General features: G+C 30.2%; 1 protein-coding gene across 3 annotated transcripts in view; it reads right to left on the bottom strand.

Moving 5' to 3' along the window:
• The window catches only part of Lim3 (Lim3 homeobox protein), a 146736-nt gene that overhangs the window by 103171 nt on the left and 21998 nt on the right, over nt 1-21567 (bottom strand). For 2 of the 3 annotated variants that reach the window (XM_076530599.1, XM_012288384.2), the window contains exon 2: nt 3930-3974. The exons of the other annotated variant lie outside the window; for it this stretch is intronic. In XM_076530599.1, coding sequence (XP_076386714.1) covers nt 3930-3974 — 45 coding nt within the window. The remainder of the gene's footprint in view (nt 1-3929; nt 3975-21567) is intronic. 3 annotated transcript variants of the gene reach the window in all.

Genomic DNA, 21567 nt, shown 5'->3' with positions numbered 1-21567 from the left:
GTAAAGTGTCCCGCCGTATCTTCTAATTGTACCTGTGTGCCCTTGTGAGAGGTAGTCTCGCTGGTGTGGAATTGGGTGATTTCTGTCATATTTGATCGGAGTACAGCTCACAGACTTGTTTGAGCAACCAGAGTATCGCCCAGCTCACGAAAGTGCCCTGCCGCTATTCTTTGGTTGTTCTCAAATGCCTTTGTGAAGAGGTGGACACGACCGTGTGGCATTGCTTTCTCACTGTTTGAAGGGGAATTTACTCAAATAGAGTTCATATTCGGATTGGGTAACCGAAGTATCGCCCAGGCTACATATTGTGCCTGCCGTCATCTTCTGGTTGTTCTCAATAAGTTTATGAACTTCATAGTACAGGCACCGTTTGACTATTTCCGAGTTGCTCGACAAGGTCAATCTGAGTGTTATTGTACTATTCGCGTCGCGAATCATACGATCGGATTAGTACTGTTAGAATCAGGTGTCCGGCATCGGAGCAAATCTTGAGCCTCAACACGTTCCTCTTGACAAACTCTTAGGTGTCTCAACCTGGTCTTGACTTCGTGCGTGTCTCCACTGGAACATCTCCTCCGATTTCTCGGCCGAGTGTAAAAAGTGCTGCGACGGTCCTCAATCGTACTTTTCACCGAGACATTGACTCCAACAACCAACATATACTAGCGATCTGTATTTCTCTTAAAGCATTTAATTTTTTTTCACGCATTGTTGCGCGTAAACACATAGAAACTCATTAAATTGAATCAGAAACCCATATGTATCTGTCAAAATAATTTTCTAGGAGAAAATTCCTTAATGAATAAAGCGTACAACGTTGTCTCATTGAATACATAATTATATTATATTGCGCGTGCGATTCTATATTGTGATAAATAGGTTAATATTCATTACTAGAAATTCATGTGATTGTGCTCATTTTACAGGATATAATGCGTAATTTTTGTTATTGAAAAAATTGTTTCCAACTTTCTTTAACGACCAATCAGACCACTCCGCTGTCCAGTACCTGGAGGCCCGAATCCCTCCAATTAAATCCTTAGTAGAGATCTAAATATTAAGGTTATTTTCACTTATATCTAGACGCCCAGCCTGGGCATAAACCAGACAGAATTCATCGGAAATATAACGATAAAATTCGCAGAAGTAACGCCCGACTCCGGGCGTATCTAAATAAACAAACTCACGTTTACAATGTTTCGAAAATTACTTATTTTTAACCGACTTCGAAAAAGGAGGAGGTTACTGAATTCGATCAGTATTTTTTTTTTTTTTTTTTTTTTTTTTTTTTTTTTTTTTTAATGTGTGCCCGCCGATTACGCCTAGCTGGATGGACCGATCGGAACGAAACCTTTTGCATCTGTTAGGTTCTGACTCCCCATTGGTACCATTATCAAAAAATTTTTCATTTTTTAATTGCAAAGTATTGTTATTGCAAAAAAATCGGCAACTTTTGAAATAAAGTTTTCTCGATTTTAGTGCGCTTTTAATATCTTATCACGGACATGATTCTGAACAATTTTGTTCATATACAAATTTCGCGGAAAGGTTTAGTTTTCGAGATATTAGCGAAAAATTGTTGAAAAGTTTTGAAATCAACTTTGGACGATTTTAACAATTAAGGGGAAGCTTTAGTTTTCGAGTTATTAGCGAAAAACTATTGTTACTAATATATTGAATACTACGTATGCCTCCGTGTCTCTGGTGGTGTATGAGTCAACATGCAGTCGCCGATTTTCTACTGTTTCTACAAACACGTCTTGCCGGCCGATAAAAAGTGTGAAATAAAATAATTTTTAGAAAAAAAATACACCGACTTCGAAATGCACTAAAAAGTATAAAATAATTTCTATTTCCTAATGAAGTAATTTCTATTTCATTCAATCATACAATTACGTAACAGATATGAATGAAACCTATTTACTCGTTAGGTAGTATATTAAATACATTTCAACCTTTTTGGAGGCGGCGCAAAATTAAAAGATTATTTTGAATATGTTATTTAATTTTGCGCCGCCTCCGAAAAGGTTGAAATGTATTTAATATAATACCTAACGAGTAAATAGGTTTCATTCATATCTGTTACGTAATTGTATGATTGAATGAAATAGAAATTACTTCATTAGGAAATAGAAATTATTTTATACTTTTAGTGCATTTCGAAGTCGGTGTATTTTTTTTCTAAAAATTATTTTTGTAAGTTTAAAATCCTTCAGTGATATTTGGGACACCTACCTTGTAAGTGTATTATTTTATCGTGAAATATAATATTTATTGTCTTTATACCTTTTTCAAACCTACCAACTATTTTCGCAATATTATGTTATATTTATTATTCACAGTTATAAATAGTTAAAACAAGTATTTTTAATTAGGTATATCAACAAATGTTTTAAAATATAGGTGACACATTACTAATATGAAAATTTAAGCTTTACGCGTGTGTGAATGACAGTAAAATTATTAATTGAATGTTACAATTTTTTAAAAAAGTGGGTTATATTTTATCAAGCCCTATTAATGCTGAGTTTACACGTTCAAACAATTCGCTCAAACTGACTCGGGTAATCAATTTTGTATGAATCGTTAGTTACGTGTAAATAAAAATTTGAAAGTCGCTTAATTAAAAAAAAATTGCCTTCAATAAAACCTGTATCGTTAAGTAATTTGCACGAAATTAGTGAAAAACACGTAAAGGGATGATTAAATATAACGCATTCGTATTTTGACATTTTAACGCGCTATAATAAAATCTGCGTTTTATTAATTTTTTAATATTAAAGTATAATTATGTAGAAGAATTTACTTTCAAGTTTTAAGGACAGTCGTTTCTCACACTTATGTAATAATTGGTTCTAGAACAAGTGACATAAATTGAAAATGACAGCAAATCGGGGTAACCGACACTCAAGCTTCCTTCCACTAAAGTCGAATATAGGAGAACGAGGCTTAAAAACCATTGTATTTCCAAATTTTTCATTATTTTTAAATTGTTCAAGAAATTTGTAAATGTGTATATTTGTGAATTTGTGAATTTGTGAATTTGTGAATTTGTGAATTTGTGAATTTGTGAATTTGTGAATTTGTGAATTTGTGAATTTGTAAATTTGTTAATTTGTGAATTTGTAAATTTATAAATTTGTAAATTTGTAAATTTGTAAATTTTTAAATGTGTAAATGTGTAAATGTGTAAATTTGTAAATTTTTAAATATGTAAATGTGTAAATTTATAAATGTGTAAATGTGTAAATTAATACGAAGCTTGTTTAATTTCTTAATTTCCAGATTACCGAATTTCTGAATTTCCAGATTTGAAAATTTGAAAGTTACAAAATTTGAAAACTTGCTCATCTGAAAATTAAAGATTTTAAAATTCTCAAAACTCTCGAAACTTGAACTCTCGAAATTTGAAGCAGTAATTTTGTATTGTAAGAGGAATTCTTTACAAAATCCTTGTAAGAGAGATTCCTTAGATAATAATGTTATACGTTTTGTTCTTTGGGTATCGAGAGTTTTAGTCCAAGGAAAAGGTATAGTTTCGAATTCTCGAAACTCGAAACTCTCTTGTGTTTTGAGGAGTTTCGCGGATTCGTCGTTCCGAGAAACCCATCCCTAATTAAACTGAACGAGAATAACTATAAAAGGTATTAGTGACTAACACTTAATGTAAGTGTTGCCATTCTGATATTTATATAACGTTGTTAACAACGCTATTAATTAAATTTCTTACAATGAAAATAAGTAGTTGTAAGTGTAGTAAAGTAAATTCTTTTTGTACATATTTACAATACCCTATAACCGTACATAAAACATAATCTGAATGAAATAATACAAGTTGAAACCGTTTCAAATACTAAGGAAAAAGGATAAACTGAAATGAAGCTGGATGTAAACGCAAATAAAGGTGTATCAAATTAAAAAAGACTCACGTTCTTCCTTGATCGGAAAACAGCTTGGTGTTTTGATCTTCCGTTCTAAAACAAAAGGAAAAGAACAAACCGATTAAATCTATTAAAATAAATCATATAAAAAAAAACGTAAAAATGAATATAAATGAAAGAGTATCAGGAAAAATGACTGAATTGAAAAAAAAGGATTTAAATAAACGAAAATAGAAAGCTCTTATAAAACTCTTCATAGTTTTTGCATGAGCAAGAGAACTGCAATTGTAAACTCGATTAACTCGGATTCTTTGTCAGCTTGTACGTGGTTTCGTTTTAAAAACACCGAGGCAATTTGACGTTTTTATCTTGCCAAGTATAGCAAGCTTTTTATGGGATACCGTGTCAGTCGTGTTTCAACTCGACAGCACTTTTCTCGCGGTTAGGATCATAAATAATTTACCTGCAAACGAGTATACTCGTTCACCTACCTGTGCAATATTCTCTTTAGTCACCCTCGCGAATTAAACTGTTCGCGCGTAAACACTGAAATTGCCATGTATATTTTATAAAGAAAAAAAAAACATGCACATACATACACGCACGCACACACAAGAGTTATGCCAAACATACAATTTCACGCTATAAATTTAATCGAACTTAGATCAGCATCATTTATAAATTCATGTACATGCAGAAAAAATGGATTCAGTGAAATCGTTCGTAATTCATATAATAAGTCAGATCTCTAATCGTTCTTTATTCTTTTTAAATGGTTCGCATACATTAAATGAGTATATTATTTTACTGGCTTGAAATGCAGTACGTCCGCTATTAATGTATTCGCTAGAATATTAAAGAAAAAGAATTAAAAATATAATAACGTTTTTAATGTTTGAATCAAATATGAAAATATTAACTCGCAAGTATTATGATAGGGTCAAATTTCTTTCTGCCGGAGTTAAACTTTCATTTCTTAAACTTGAAATTACAGAGAATATTTTATTCAGATTATTTGTAATTCTGAAATATTATGATAATCTTAATAAATGTGTAAAACTAAAAGTTGTAAGACACTACAAGTGGTAACTACATTAAAAGCAATATAAAATAGATAGTGTATATTAAAGTTGAGAACTATGACAGTTAACGGTTAAAATAATGTTTATAAACGTTTATCAGTATGTTGGCGGACATATTATGTGAGTAGTTATTTTGTTAATGAGATTGTAAGGGCGATTTCGTGGTTCCATTAGTTATTGGAACACTATACTTTTTTTTAATTGGCTGATATTTGGACTAGTTTGAAAAAAAGAGTAAATAAATTACAATTTAAAAAGATTTTACTCAGGATAAAATATTTTAAAATGAAGAATGAAATTTTACCTACAAGAATTTCAAATTCCACAATTTTTGAAATTCTTGATTTTTTTTCTATGTTGTGAGTTAACACTATTTTATGTGAAATGTTGCAAACAACCGACTTAGGTTAAAAAAGTGCAAGATTTTACTTAAAAAGAAACAAAAATAGTGAACCTACATTTTCTTCTTTTAATGAAAGTTAATATTTTTATTATATGGATCGAGCATTTATAACGCTTCTCTTAGGAAAATATTAGAGTTAAAGAGATATTATATATATTATATGTACAGAATTTGTTATTTCTTAAACCCTTTCCTGAAATATTTCATTTTTGTATTTAAAATATTTCATAAATTATAAATTCCATATTTTAATAGATTTTTATGTTGAATATTTCAGAGAAGTAATTGAATACAATTTAATTACTTCCTAAATTATAATTATAAAGCAATTTAATTATATCGAAATTTGCAAATGCAATAGAAGTATAATTATGTATTAATACGAATAATGAATTATACATCTTGGAGTGACTGAATTGGAAAGTACTATTAGATTTATAGAAATCGTGCAAGGATTTTGAAGAGAAAGAAGATTAAATATCACGGATAAAATCTATTAGGTGTACAAATGAATAATCCAAATTATTTTAAGCTGTTATAAAATTAATGCATTTGGTGGGATATCAAGGGCGTGCTTTACTATGAGTTGTTAGAACCAGGTGAAATAGTTACTGCAGATTGCTACAAGCGACAATTAATCTGCTTGAGTCAAGCATTGGAAAGAAAACGACCGTATACTGGCAAAGGAGAACGACCAGTGAAACTGTTGCACGACAACGCGAGGCCACACATTGCTTCCAATACAAAAGATGTCATAATGAGTCTTGGATGGGATGTTTTGCAGCACCCGGCATATTCACCGGACACTACTCCGTCAGATTATCACCTATTCCGGTCGATGCAACACGCCTTATCTGATATGCACTTCCAATCAGTGGACGAGATCCGAAAATGCCTTGACGACTTCATCGCGTCTAAAGACGTAACATTCTTCCGAGATGGAATTCATCAGCTACCAGAAAGATGGCTTAAAGTTATAGAAAGAAATGGCGACTACTTTGATTGAACAATTCAATTTAGTAACTTTTAAAATAAACCTTGAATGAAGCAGAAAAATTGGATTATTCATTTGTATACCTAATATATGATGATATTTATATTTTTAACACCTGAATAGGTCATGATTCCTTCTTATATTCTTGAAAAGTTAACTTTAATCAAATCTCCAACCTAAAAGTGGTATGCCATAACTGCTATTTTACAGTATACTTATGTCAAGAAATCACATCAGACTTTCTATATGTATTTTAATACGTAGCACTCGATATGTATCTACTTAATAAAGAATGAGTTATTTATTATAATTGAGTATATATATTAACATACACGTTTTGAAGCTCTTTGTACTTGATTTTTTTCGATGGAACGAATCCCCGCTCGTTACCAAATGTATATTATAATCGCAAGTTTTCTGAATGCACGGTTTAAACGGTGTTTAGTTCCCATCAAGAGCCACTTAATCTTCGATCGCGTAAACTAACACAACAATGGGTCACGCGTGGCCACAAAAGGGATACACGTGATTGCGCCGACGAAACTTCATCGAGGAGTCACGTGGCGCCGGAAAAACGGACACAATATCCACACGAGCCGGTTGTTCTCTATCGAAAAACCTAACCGCAAACCCCGAAAGGATCCACGAGCACCGCCTACAAGAAAAACAACCCCGAGTCATGGGTTCCCACGTATATATTGTATACACGTAAACCAACTCCAACCCCCTCGACGAATTTTCGGTGTTACGTTTCGGATTACACGGTGTTTTGCTGTTGCCCGTTGCTTGCCTGGTACTCGATGTTTGTCGAGGAGTGTAATCGAATCGTTTTCGAAAGCTTTGCTAGTGACTTTAATGCTTTAGCGAATTTAAGTGCTCGAATGTTTCATGGAGTTCGAGTTTTGAAGCGAATCTTCTTATGATAGTACAAGGTTACTTTATGGAAACTACAATAAAACCGAACTAGAATGGTGCAAGTTTAGAAACTAAAATTTGTACGAACACTTTATATAAATTTAAATATTTCAAATATTTTTGTACAAACTTTGGATAAATATTTTTATACAAACTTATGGAAGAAGAATTACTAACATTCATAGATACCTTACACAGTATGATTTATTTAGATTGGATTCATTATATAAAAATAAATTAAAGACATACAATAACAGCTTGCGGGTTCATTTTCGGGAAAATTGAGTTAGATAATTTTTTGACGTATTTATACAAAAGGTGGTTTATGGTAAATAATAACTGTACCAATTAATGGATATTTTATATTAAAATATATTATTAGTTATCACACCGAATTATATAATAAAATATATTATTCTTCATAACACCGATAAAATACGTCTATGAAGTGTCATACGCCGATAAAAAGTATGATAATACAATGGATTAAATGTGACAAGTATCTAATACTTTATGTACGCAGGTAAATAAAAATGCAAATGATATTGAATTTTACAATTTAACAACTACATTTAGTAATTTATAAAAATCATTACTTAATCATTAGAGTGTAGAGAAAATAATTAAAAGCTTATTTCCTTCGTATAAATGTTAAAGATTAAGTTTAATTTTTCTGAAAATTAAGCTATAAAAAAATAATTGTTTTTCCGTATTTTCAATTTATTTTTTCATATGTTAGAGAATGTACCTGTTCCTAGTTGTTCTAAGGTTTTTTACAAAACGATTAGTAACGAATAACAAATGCAATATAACTGATTATTTGATTAACTACCGATATCATTTCATAATATACAAAAACTAATACAAAATTTTAAAAAAATTCTCGTTGAAAAATATAAAATATTTCAAAATCATACTTCACAGTCACTTACTAACTACGGAACATATGCAAATAATAAATTTTCATACATGCATATATTGCGTTTCAATATTTAAACAAACTGTCACTTTACTATTCGATTAAAGTATTTTTGTAAATAAATATACTTATAATATATATTATCTATATAGTTATATTATTAAATAAACATAAATAAATACTTTAATTATTATAATAAGCATACTTATATATATACTTGTAATAATAAGTATTATATTTCACTCATGATCAAAAATTTTTCAAATAATATTTCGGCAAATTTCTTATTAGACTAGATATTATTGTTGCAATGCAATTAGTCACGTAGTAAGGACGAAATTTTCCTTTGAGTCTTATATTTGAAGAAAATAACACAACTCAAGTTTGCAATTACATGCTCAGTCAGTTCAAAATGAGAAGTGAAATGGAAGTCAAACGATCATTTATCGAAAAGCTAGTGAACCTCATAGAAATGAAACCATGTCCGCATTTTTGATTGATTATCGTCGTATTGGCCTAAATCGAAGAGAAAACAGTGAGAGATCATTTGATTAGAACAAAACAGTAGTAAGCTCAGGTGATAGAATTTAAGCCTGTGTGTACGATGAAGAATTGTCATAATAAAGAATATTAGCTCAAATTAATCCTCCAGAAATTTTTAATTTTTTTTAAAATAAATAATTTGAAACTGAAAACGCAGAAAGGGACCTTAAGTAATCAGTAATATAACGAGAGTTAACTGGAGTATTAAATTCAAAATTTAATGTTATTATAAGTTTATCGTATTTGAACTATAAATTATGTCACGAGTATGACTCGATATTTAGTAATTAGAATAAAATGAATGAATAAGAACAGATTTAGTAATTGAATATAAGATAATAAGGCAATTTTATCAAATCATATGTCATAATTAAATAATGACTTTTCGTTTTAATAATAGTTTTCATGAGAGAGTAACCTAGCGAAGAAAGATGGCACAGAGTTAACTAGATAATTAGATAAAATCAATTTTGGTGAATACCTACTTGATTAATTAATGAAGGCTGAATTCATTCCGCTTGATTAATCATGCACCAAATGTTTTACCTTGCAAATGAAGATTTGAAACTAAAACAATTAAAGTATCATCAAATTTCTTGTTTAATCGAAGTGAAGCCTGTTTTAGTACAACGTAGAAGATTACATTTTAAAACCTTTTCAACGTCAATAAAACATTTTGATCCTCTTCCCTACTTTTGTAATAATTGTAACACCGAAATTAAAGGATTAGCTTAGATTAACCTAACCAAACTGAGGATTAAATATACACGTAATACATTCTTCGTAGGTATTAAAAAATTAATATCTATAACAGGGTTAATTTTGATAAGAAACACTTTTTGTACATTTTATGTACAACTCTTTATCAAATATTGATATTTTAACAGTGACGAACAAGTTATTTTAATCTTATCGAAGACATTCCTCTTCAGACAGTCGCTCTACTCACTTGTTAGTGACATATTAAAGTACAATAGTGTTATCTCGCCGTTAGTCGATGTGCTAACTTGTGTAGCTTCTGAAAAGGAGGTCGACTTATGTCGCAGCAATTATGGAAGAAACTTTATGACTTAAAATCTTGACACATGCGTCTATCTGTTGTGATTATTGTGTATAAAAAGTAAAGTAACCTACGTACAGTGACTCGCAAACATTACCGTCTAAAAGTATGGGATCATCTCATTTGAAATTATATTTCATAACCTAAAATTATATTTCATAAGATAATTTCAATCGATATAATTTTCTACTTGGAAGTTTAAATATATCAGTTAACACTAAAATTACCGATCAATCAAAATGACAAAGTTCCACATTTTATATTATAAAATTTTGTTGCAGTGTTTTTATAAAAAATTCTGGTTAAATTTTGTTGGTACAATGACCAGTTGTATATGTTAATCAGTATTTACTTAATTATTTCTGCATTCTATTTTCAATTTAAAAGTAAGTGTACACTTTACATTAACAGTTTTGGTGTTAACGCATATTAGTATCTTGTTGAAATATTTGTTTAATTAGAATCGTTAAAAATATAATAGGTGTGGTATATTATATCACTAACTATAGATATTATATTTTAAATGTTAATACAATATCAAGAAAAGATTTATTAACAAACTTTCTGATATATAAAATCGTAATATTCTGAAATTTATTTCAAGTAAAAGATTCATGTGCATACTTTTCACGCTGTAAATACAAGAATAAAATCTGATTATTAAGTAGGTACGCATTTATACATTTATTCGAACAATTTCTGTGGCTTTTAAAGATTTAGAAGAGTATTATATCAACAGCACAGATTTAATATTTTAAACATGAATCGTTTACAGATTGCATGTTTATTAATAGAATGTTTGATGCTGGCGGTTATTGACAGAAAACCAATTAATAAGCGTTTCGTAGTCGATCCATATTTATAGCTGAAATCAAATAAAGTTGGGTTGCTATGGCTAACACTAAATTTACCGACGTATAATTTACTCTTACTTTGAAATTGTGATAGTGAAGAATAAATCAATAAAACATAAATTGATTTACATGTTAATTCTTTGTCCTGTTGAAAATTTACACAGATTTCAGAAAAACCACTTTCAAATATGAAACTTAAAATAAGATACTTATTGTGCGGTTTTCTAAGATTAATTAGCAACTGAGATTCTAAAACACAAAAGTAAACTAACAATTAAACATTTAGAATTAAAAAATTAAATTAACATTTATTATCCATGCAGTTCTACTAAAATATAAACTACATATTTTACATAATTATTCATTTTGTAAAAAAGCAATTTCAAGATGACTGATTCGTAATATTCACATAAATGGAGCTGTTAATATACAGGGTGTGAAGTATAAAGTGTACAACAATCAGTAAAAGACAATTTGATAATAGTTTTTTTACAGCAATATTGAAGTCATCTTGGATTTTACAAACAGAAACACGTTTTTTATGATATCAAAGAGAAGACTGAGATGAATTCAAAATATACAATACATCATATTTTTACTAACACATTACTCGATTTACAGTAACAGATTTTCTGTCGTATTTAAGTTTGTAAATAATATAAACAATTATTGACACTGAAGAAATTACTGAATGGGTCATTCCACGCCAAATCGATCACTTTTGGAAGTCACCATTTTCGATTTTGCTCTAATCGAAATATGTTGTAGTCCATGTGAAATTAGAGGGTGTTTAAGTCATCATTTTTCCGGTTTCGATTTTGTTAAGGAATGACAAGCCTTCAAAGTTTGCAATTTTTGCCCATTTTGGCGAAAATAGGGTTCACTTACGAATTTTTTTTTCAGAAACTACTTAACCGATTTAGCTAAATTTTCTTTTGTTTTATTCAAGAAGGATTGGGTTATTCTGAAATATTTTTTTTAACATTGTCAATTTGTTATAAAATGTTGGAAAATTTAAACAAATTCCTCTTTTGTGTTTTTGTCAATGAGGGGCGTAAAAGGTTAAAATTAAAAAAAATATGGTCATATTCTTTGAAGCTTCCCCTTCAAAATGAGCTCTTCAGAACGATGGAGCCTCGAAAATTGACGTCTCTACAAGATGGAAAAGGATGCGGGGTACCCCCGTTTCAGGTAGGTGAGTCGTGTGCTTCAATATTATGATCGGTTTTTTTATACCACCGGTCACAAAACAATACGAGAAAACTTCCTATACGACTAAATGACTCTGCTCATACCTTTTAATGTAATTAGTACTCACTCTTGGCCAATGATGCACTTATAGTTATGTTAGATTTAATCCTAAAGTGATATAAGAGTGAACTATTTGTTTGGTTATTGGTTTGAAAATAATAAAAGTGTAAAAGTCACTAGGCTCTAGAAAACATGTCTGACGAGACAGCTACGCAATATGAAAGCAAACAGAGTTTTATTAATTTAACTATTCATTTAAGTGATTTCGGTGTTTTTGCAAAACGGCATTCTTGTACAACAACTCATGATAAAGGGGCCATGCTATTTTATTGAAGGGAGCATTAAAAAACTTGCAATGTAGGCTAGCTTACAAAGACTGTTAGTAAATTAATTTCTCACTCCTAAAGATTTATTTGAATAAGCAGAATTATCTTTTTCGAACATAGCATTTAATTATGTAACACAAAATGAATATATTAAATATACCGATTATTTATAAGCTACTTTGGCAACAGCATTGTCAATAACAGGGTCTAAAAGTTTTTATAGCTTTGCGTCATTATCAAATAAAGAAAATAAAGTAGGACTCGTACCGTAATGATGGCTCTGTGCTTAGTGCATGAACTAACTGTCATTATATTTTTTCCAACCACACACAATGCTTTCCATATTTTTTATCACAACCCATCATTATCCCATTGCGATAGAAAGAAACCACCACTTTTTCGCGGATTCTATCAAGTAATGATGCCTGTTTTAAAATATAAACAATAAATATAGAAACTAACATCTATAAATGAAGTTATGATTAAAAAATGTGTGATTCGCCAAAAGTGAGTACTAATATACATTACCAGGTATGAACAAAGTCATTTAGTCGTATAGGAAGTCTTCTCGTATTGTTTTGTGACCGGTGGTATAAAAAAACCGATCATAATATCGAAGCACACGACTCACCTACCTGAACCGGGGGTACCCCGCATCCTTTTCCATTTTGTAGAGACGTCAATTTTCGAGGCTCCATCGTTCTGAAGGGCTCATTTTAAAGGGGAAGCTTCAAAGAATATGATCATATTTTTTTTAATTTTAACCCTTTACGCCCCTCATTGAGAAAAACGCAAAAGAGGAATTTGTTTAAATTTTCCAACATTTTATAACAAATTGACAATGTTAAAAAAAATATTTTAGAATAACCCAATCCTTCATGAATAAAACAAAAAAAAATTTAGCTAAATCGGTTAAGTATTTTCTGAAAAAAAAATTCCTAAGTAAACCCTATTTTCGCCAAAATGGGCAAAAATTGCAAACTTTGAAAGCTTGTCATTCCTTAACAAAATCGAAACCGGAAGAATGATGACTTAAACCCCCTCTAATTTCATATGGACTACAACATATTTCGATTAGAGCAAAATCGGAAATGGTGACTTCCAAAAGTGGTCGATTTGGCGTGGAATGACCCGAATGTAATTATGCGTTTACAACATAAGAAAAATGTTTCATTAAAAACATTTAATGATAGGTTCATTAAATGTGTGACAAAAATAACATTTTAACATACTAGTAATGTGTTTATAAAAATATCATGTAATATGTGTCTCGATATCCTGTACAATAAAAAAGAGAAACATTCTTATGTGTAAAATCTTACGTGATCTCAAATTCCCAAGAAAAACAAAATTGTTTTCGGAAATTCTTTTACTGATATCTATTGTACCTACAAACTCTTGTTCTAAAGTTTTCTCTGCCAAAATATTGCAAGAGGGTGAAAAATCTCATGTCGTATTAAATGTAACACCCTACATATTTATACTAAACGAAATTATATATTATCGTTGTTCTTCAACTGCTAAATTATTATTTTTTAATATACAAAGCATTGGAATTTTAATTCTTCTGATTTTTATAACATTTGTAGAATATGTGTTACACAGCGTAAACGCCACTTGTTGGAGCCATGACTATTACACTGTTATTATAACCGTTTTAGTAAATTCACTGTTAAGAAAATCTTGATAACACAATTAAATTTTACAATAAGGATTTATCTACATCAGTTTTCGAAAAATATAAAAGAATTAAAGTCTTTTACCACGGTCCCACGAGTATATCCAAAGGTAAAGGGAAAAAAGGACGAAAGAAATATAAATGATCTATAAAAAAGAAACTATCGATCAAACCTCGAATTTGAAACGTCAGGCCGGAAATGGGCCGACTTCGATCGCTCACTAGAGGAAGGAAAAAAGTCGTAATAGCGTAATGACCCACGGGGTGAGATGCGGTAACCTGATGCCAAGGTGAGACGCGTGTCCGAAGGACTCACAGGAACAGTTCCTTTCCCAGAGACTGTTTTACACGCCGTTTGCCTTTCCCCGTGTTCTCGCCGCGTTTTATAGTCGCATTAATTTTCGCAACAAGAGGAAAACGACTTCGCGACGTGCTATTTTCCAACTTTTTACGCTCCACTCGTATCGCGGCTATGAATTACAGTGCCGTAGCAGGCACCATGAATTTTATCCGAGGTGCAAGGAAATTCTGACTACTCTGAATAACTTTTGATTTGTTTCTTGGATTCGAAAGTTCACGAGCATTTAAGTTCTTTTTGTTTCAAAATTTCGAAAGGAGTTTCATTTTGTAAAGTGGGGATAACGCAATCAAAATTTAATTAATGTGTCGATGTAATGACCGACGCTAGAAATTTTAATTATTTAATAATATTAGACTTCTAACCTTCGAAGCAACGACAACATTTTATTTACAATTTCCTTTCAGTTAATTAATATTATTTTTGTTTTTGTACATTGTTGATACAATGAAGAATTTTGAGAGGTTTATTTGATAATTTCTTCGTCATTATTTCTTTTTGCGTAATTTGATAATTTGTAGAAACTGAAGTATTTGTAGAAACTACAATTTGTACTAATAAGATATATAAGTACATTAATACTAATGTTAATTATAGAAATGCTAGTGAAAATAATAAGTAAAAATTAAAATAGCTAATATAATAATCACATAGTTAACTTCTGTATTATTTACCAAATTATGTAATTATGAGGTGCGCATATTTTATTATTGGCACATCGTGTGTTTGTATTCTATGATCACATAGGTGTTTTTATACGAAGTGAGGGCATAAAAGTTTATACAAACAATAGAACGATGTTTTATTGACATTATGTCCGAATTCATAGTCGTTTTAGAAAGATCGACTTGTACTTTACGCAATGATAACGATGAATTTTTAAAATGGATGAAGTAGTGGACTTATTGTTAGATTTAAAAAATCATTCACACACTTTGGTTTATTCGATTTATTCACTGTTTAAGAAACTCGTCTAGCTGACATGTATGTTCAGTTTCATATACAAAAATCAATTTTTATTATTTCGAGTCACAATATGTAGTTTAAGTTTCAAATGAAACACAAAGAAGTCCTTGTCAAATCTCATAGCGTAAAAATTTTCAATGGCATAAGCAGTATTATTATAGCAATAATGGAAGAGAAGCATTTCAATAGAAAACGTACATGTTTAAATTATTCCAGTCATATTCGGTTCAGCGATCGTATTTCGTAAAATGAGCATGCTCCTATGAGTTAGATTGTGTAAGTAGCTCGCGGAGCTTTTAATATCAATTATTTCAAACACCTGCAAAGTTAGCATCTACCTTTATGAATTTCTGTAAAGATCAACCTTTACAAATTTCTGTAAAGGTCCACCTTTATAAATTTCTATAAGGGTCTACCTATATTATTATCCTGCAAAAGCGCATTAAAGTTCCACAGTTTCATCTTATGAACTCTCTTTGTAAGCCGCAACAGTTGAGGATTAATGTATTAACTTAGATAATTAGAATTTCCTGTGTTGAAAATTATAAAACTGGGCAATAAAAATCAATTCACCAAAAATGAACGAGGAAGAATCTAGTCAATTAATATTTATTAACATGCAATATATATTTTTAAATACGAAAATTAATTGAAAAAAAAAAATTAATTATTAATCAAGAATTAGAATTGAATTAAAATTTCCTTTTCTCATTACATTTTAATTAAAGGCTTAATAAATACAAATTATAAAAATATTCTTCTTTATTAACTCTAATCATTTAAAATTTTCATATTATTACATTTTAATTAAAATTTCCTTCCCTCATAAAATTTAAATTAGGATTTCGATAAATAAAAAAGTTTAAAACATAGTTTTTGGATTAGATACAAATGATTGTATAAGTTATCCTATTAATTCTAGGTACATTAGATAGTGAATATTGTATTCTTATATGCTTACTTTAAAAATGAAATATCGAAATAACACATTGACGTTGACTATAAAGCTGGTTACACTGTAACGTTGAAAAACAAAGTACTGGAGTGAGTGGTTAAATTATTATGCTCGAATAAAAATTCCAAGTTGTATAATTTAAACCAATGGAATAGAACAGATATGTTTATTGTGATCATACAATATATTATTTTTATAATGTAATATTTATATATACGTAATGTAATGTGCATTTTCATACAACGTATTATTTTTTAATATAATATAATGTTTTAATGTGATTAAAATTAAGTTTCACGATTTTCAATAAAGTATTCAGGTTTTTCAAGTTAATTTTTTTTTAAATCACATTCACTATTTCACAAATTGAATTCACCTTCTCGCAAATCAAATTCACCTGTTTGTAAATCAACTTTATTTTGTAGATGACTCAAGAGTAACGTAATACAATGCTATGTTGTTTGTTTATCAATGGTACATGTTATTAAAAATAAAAATTGAGTACTTAAACATAAGTCGTATATTGAGTTATTAAACAAAAAGGAATTATTTAATATTTTGTCATTCTGCATTTTTATTTACAATCCTAAATATATAAAAATCCAGCACGTATCGGGTATGTCACTTAAATTGAACTTAAGGTATTATTCCAACGCTATTAGAGGCCAGAAATATAAAATACTGAACGTACACTTACATCTACACTCGCCTTTTATTTTGAAATATATCAAGTATCGAATGTATATTGTTAAACTAATTAATGTCATGTATTTCGCATATTTTTAAAAAGAAATCTCTTGGGTCCCACTATACATTAAACGAAGTGTTATTATGTTTGATGACTAACTATTATAAATATTTGATGAACACACAGTTGGTAAACGGCTAGATTAAAAATAAAAATAAAAGACAATATTATAAAAGCGTCATCCTATCGTATACGTTACGCCTAGTCAACATATAGTAATCCTAAGGTTACGCGTCCCTAACACAATTAAATCCTCGAAAGCTGTGTCTCGTTTAGATAGCTCGTAAAACTGACACATCGAAAGGCCATCGATACTTGGCCGGTTAATAATTTTCCCTCATAAGGACAGAAACTGGTCATAGCTGGTCGATAACCGTTATTTAACGACGTTACAGAGTCGATGTATCACGCGTAGTGGTTGCTCGGGGAGAAGTCGTGGCGAGAAAACGAAGAACACGAAGGAAACGAAAACCGGAAGGGTCGTTGGGGTTCGTTCCACGGGGTTTCCGGCGTGGGTAGCGGAGATGCGGCGATGCCATAAAAAGAAAAATAGGAAAAACCACCGCCACCGCAGAAACTTTCGACTTGGAAAGCAATTCCCATCTCGCCGGTCCGCGAACATTTCACCAAGAGAAATGTAGGTGGGAAAACGTTCCTGCTCTTTTGTACGGAAGAAAAAAGACCAGCCAGCTTTTTATTACGTCAGAATATTTAGTGTGCACTAGCTCTTTAATCGATTCACGATAAAACCACTATAGAGTTTCATCTTTCTTTTATATGGTTCGAATGTATATCTGAATACAGCGTAGGCTTTCGCTTAATAAGAATGTGTATGTACACTAGGATGGCCCTTAGTTATAGAGCTTGATTATTTTTCTGACTTTTTCATGGTTTTACTTTTTAAAATTTTGACGCTTGGTGAAAAAATGATAATATCAAAATTTCAGTGAGATTGAAGATTAAGCGCAATTTAATTATATAATTTCAATTTACACTATTTTCTGAAGAACCTATCTCAACTCTTTTATTACTGAAGAATTGCACCAAAGCGATAGTTTACTAAAAATTTTAGTAAGGTTCAAGACAAAATTCGTAATACAATAATAGGAATGATATTTATATTTGGAAAGAAACATATCACAAAATAAGGGAAATAAAGGAACATAAATAATTAATTGAATTTTGCAAATGTTGCTAACAATGATATATCGTTATTCAGCATTAAAAGGGTTAAGTCTAAATTGAAGAAGACTTGTAATAATCGAGAGCATACGGTAATCAGCAATGTATTAGATAACTAAAAACTTTTTACTTTAAACACATTAGTCAACACCAAATCATAAAATATACCACATATAAATAAGCCATAATAAATACCATAAAAGATAGCGCGAGAATTTAGCATCCCTTTCAGGAATTTTTTTTTATTCCTCTAATACATTCAACTTTTCCAATTACCAGCTTATGTTATGTCTAAACAGGAAGAACGTTTTCAACACGCGACACACAAGCGTACATAAGTTTGAGAGGAATCTTAAGGTTTGATCCATTGAAAGTGGCAAAGGAGATCCGTTGTCATTCGCAAAGATGTGGACCTTCATCCTCGTTTTCCCGCTGGCATTTCCACCCCCGCGCTCGAATACCACGCGCCCTCTAACCAGCCGCCATTTTCTTTCCACCCCTGTCACCATCCGACTCCCATTCGCCATGAGCCACCGTTTCCTATGGTTACCAATTTACTCGAGGGATGCTTGACACCCTCATTGGAGCTTTCTACGCTTTTACTCGCGAATCTTTTCTATGTCTGTGCCAAAATTTCGTTTGGCCTCATTTTCTTGTGTATCATCGCCATGTGTTTTGTTACAGCTTCGTGTTTGGTCACTTTCATTCACGGTTTATGACTGGATCGAGCAGTTATTTGAGAAGCCTATTTGCTGCGATGAGTAAATCCTTTATGAAACTTTTCGTTTGTAAGGTAGACTACTCGAAGACTTACGAGTTTTAAACTTGCTGCAGAATGTTTTAGAATTGAAATTGATGTACAGAGAATTAAAAAGGTTTGCAGATATTTTTAAATAGGGTTGTCTTCGTTAAAATTGGAGTGACTGCCGGTAGTTTCTTTTTTAAGAGCTAGAAAGATTAGTATATTAGATGTTTTTCATGTCTTTCACTTTTGAGAAATTTCCATTGGATGTACACAAGACTGAAATAAGATTGGTCATACCGATTGGAAGTAAACGTACTTTTTCATTTTACTTTACTTTTTACCTTGTTATTTTATTGTTCTTACAATCTTATGTATTCTAGGTTATTTGTTCATTTAGGATAAAGACGTTCATAAAAAATTCTATATAGCGCTTTGAACCAACAAGAAATTACTCCCTTTTAAACTAACTTTAAAGCCAATAAGAAATCACTTCCAGCACAGTACATATTCGCTTACAAAAAATGCTTTCGATAATTTCTTATATGTAACTTTTAATCAAGTAGACAGAGATCCTTAGAAAGAGAGGTATGTATACAGAAATAATATTATGGTTAAATTTTGTAAAAAATTAAAATTTAATTTGTGATTAAATTAATCATCTCTCACGACTGTTGAGAAATTGGTTACCGAGTTAATGGCATACATTACCGGCATCTAAATGAGCCAACCCTTTAATATGAAGGTTCAGATTCGTACCATCATTTTAGATAATTAGGACACTGCTCCCAGCCCCTTACAAAAGGGCCTACACACATATAATTTTATTACATCCTAGACACATCATAATACTGACAATTTCTTTTTATTAGCTTGCAATATAAACGTGAAAATGTCGAGTCTTGAGAACATTTGGTAAGGGGGTATAGTAACGTGGGCAATGTAAAAATTTATACATATACATCGATGTTAGGAAATTAGAAAATTTAGAATTTTTAAATTTATTTGGATATTTGAAATTTGAAAATTTGAGAATTTCCAAATTGACAGTTAGAGAATTTGTAAACGTAGAAATATGAAAATTTAAGATGAGTTTAGATATTCGAGGATGCGATAAAATCTGGCGATAAATAACTGCGATACCCCATATATAAATATTAAAAGTAAAATCATTATAATATGTATAGTTACTGTTCATTGATATTAATTTATAAACCAAAGTGTAATTAGAATAATATTGTAAATGAAGTTACTACTAAATTTTCAATTGTTATTATAGCTTATTGTTAGTTAATTAAATAATAGAGTTAATTCAGAGCAGTATGATTTATTCGACGATGAGAAATTTTTGCTACAATTTTAACGTGCTATATTAAAGAACTGATTTTTTTGCTATTTTTGTGTTCCCAAAAGACTCATCTTTTTTATTATTTTTACGCGCCTTAATAAAGTAAATGGTTAATTACAATGAAGAATTTTAAGTACTTTTAATTAACCTTTTTGAAATGTACATTTTTGTTATTAATAATAATATATTCAAATTATGCACTGTCGTTTAATGTAATTAGTTACTAAAATAAAAATTTTTTTAAAAATATTATTTTCAAGAAATATTATGTTATTGTACTTGAACTTATTAATGTAGAGAAAAATTGATCTCCCACGACTATTTAACCAGTTAAGTGTGTTTGACGACTATATTCGGCATGGAGAAGTGGCAGAATTCTGTGTCATTACGACTATATCCGTCATGCGTAAAATTTTGTTACAATTTGATATTAAAATTGTAATTCTGGCGAAAACTAAATTATATTCGTAAATTGTAATATGTTTAAAATGTTTAGAGGTCAATACGAAATGAAATAAACAAATAAAAAGTGTAAATGATTTGAGATGGATTCATAAATTCTTGAGAGCTAACTCGTCATCGTTTGACTATCGCGGCACACACTGGTGCGCCCTTTGCAAAACGATCGTCACAGGTAACTGGTTAACTATGAGAAATCGTTCCAGACTTCTTGAAAAGTTTGATGTGATAAATGACAAAAAACAACAACGATTATAGCTTTTAGAGCAATTTCGAGTTCGTAATTTAATAGACAGTTCATTGAAATTAGCATTTTACGTAATATTTATATAATTTCCCTTGTACAAAGTTTCAAAGAATTGATAGAAATCTTAACGACTTTTCATTCTATGTATTCTAACATTTATATCTTCAGAAATAATACTACATTTTTTCCTTGTATTATTATCAGAAACATCTATCTGTATCAGTGCAATTACTACTCAAAATGTTGTGCCCTCACAGTTTTACGAAAATTAGACTATTCCCATTTAATAATACACAAAAGAAATAGGAAAAAGACTATACTTAAGTTTTTGTTACATTAATAGAGATATACAGCAGATATAAAGGACAAAGCAGATATAAAAAAAAATAAATCTAACATACTGTTTTTCATGTTAGATTTCAACCGAATTATACTTTTTGAGAAACCTTAATGTCAAATATTTATTTATGATTTCGATATTTGAGCAACTGAAAATTGGATGGTTGTGAACATACAATATTACCCTTTACCTGAATAATTTTTTATAATATAGCTTGTTTTTAGAATAGAATTTTAATAATACACAGAACTTTCTGAAAACTTATTATGTTATATTCAGTTAAATATGTATAATTCAATTTTTATGAGTTACATTA

Source organism: Megachile rotundata, chromosome 1 (genome assembly GCF_050947335.1).
Source record: "Megachile rotundata isolate GNS110a chromosome 1, iyMegRotu1, whole genome shotgun sequence".
Classification (NCBI taxonomy): Eukaryota; Metazoa; Arthropoda; class Insecta; order Hymenoptera; family Megachilidae; genus Megachile; species Megachile rotundata.
Note: the sequence above shows the minus strand (reverse complement) of the source record. Positions and strands in the feature narration are given on the sequence as shown.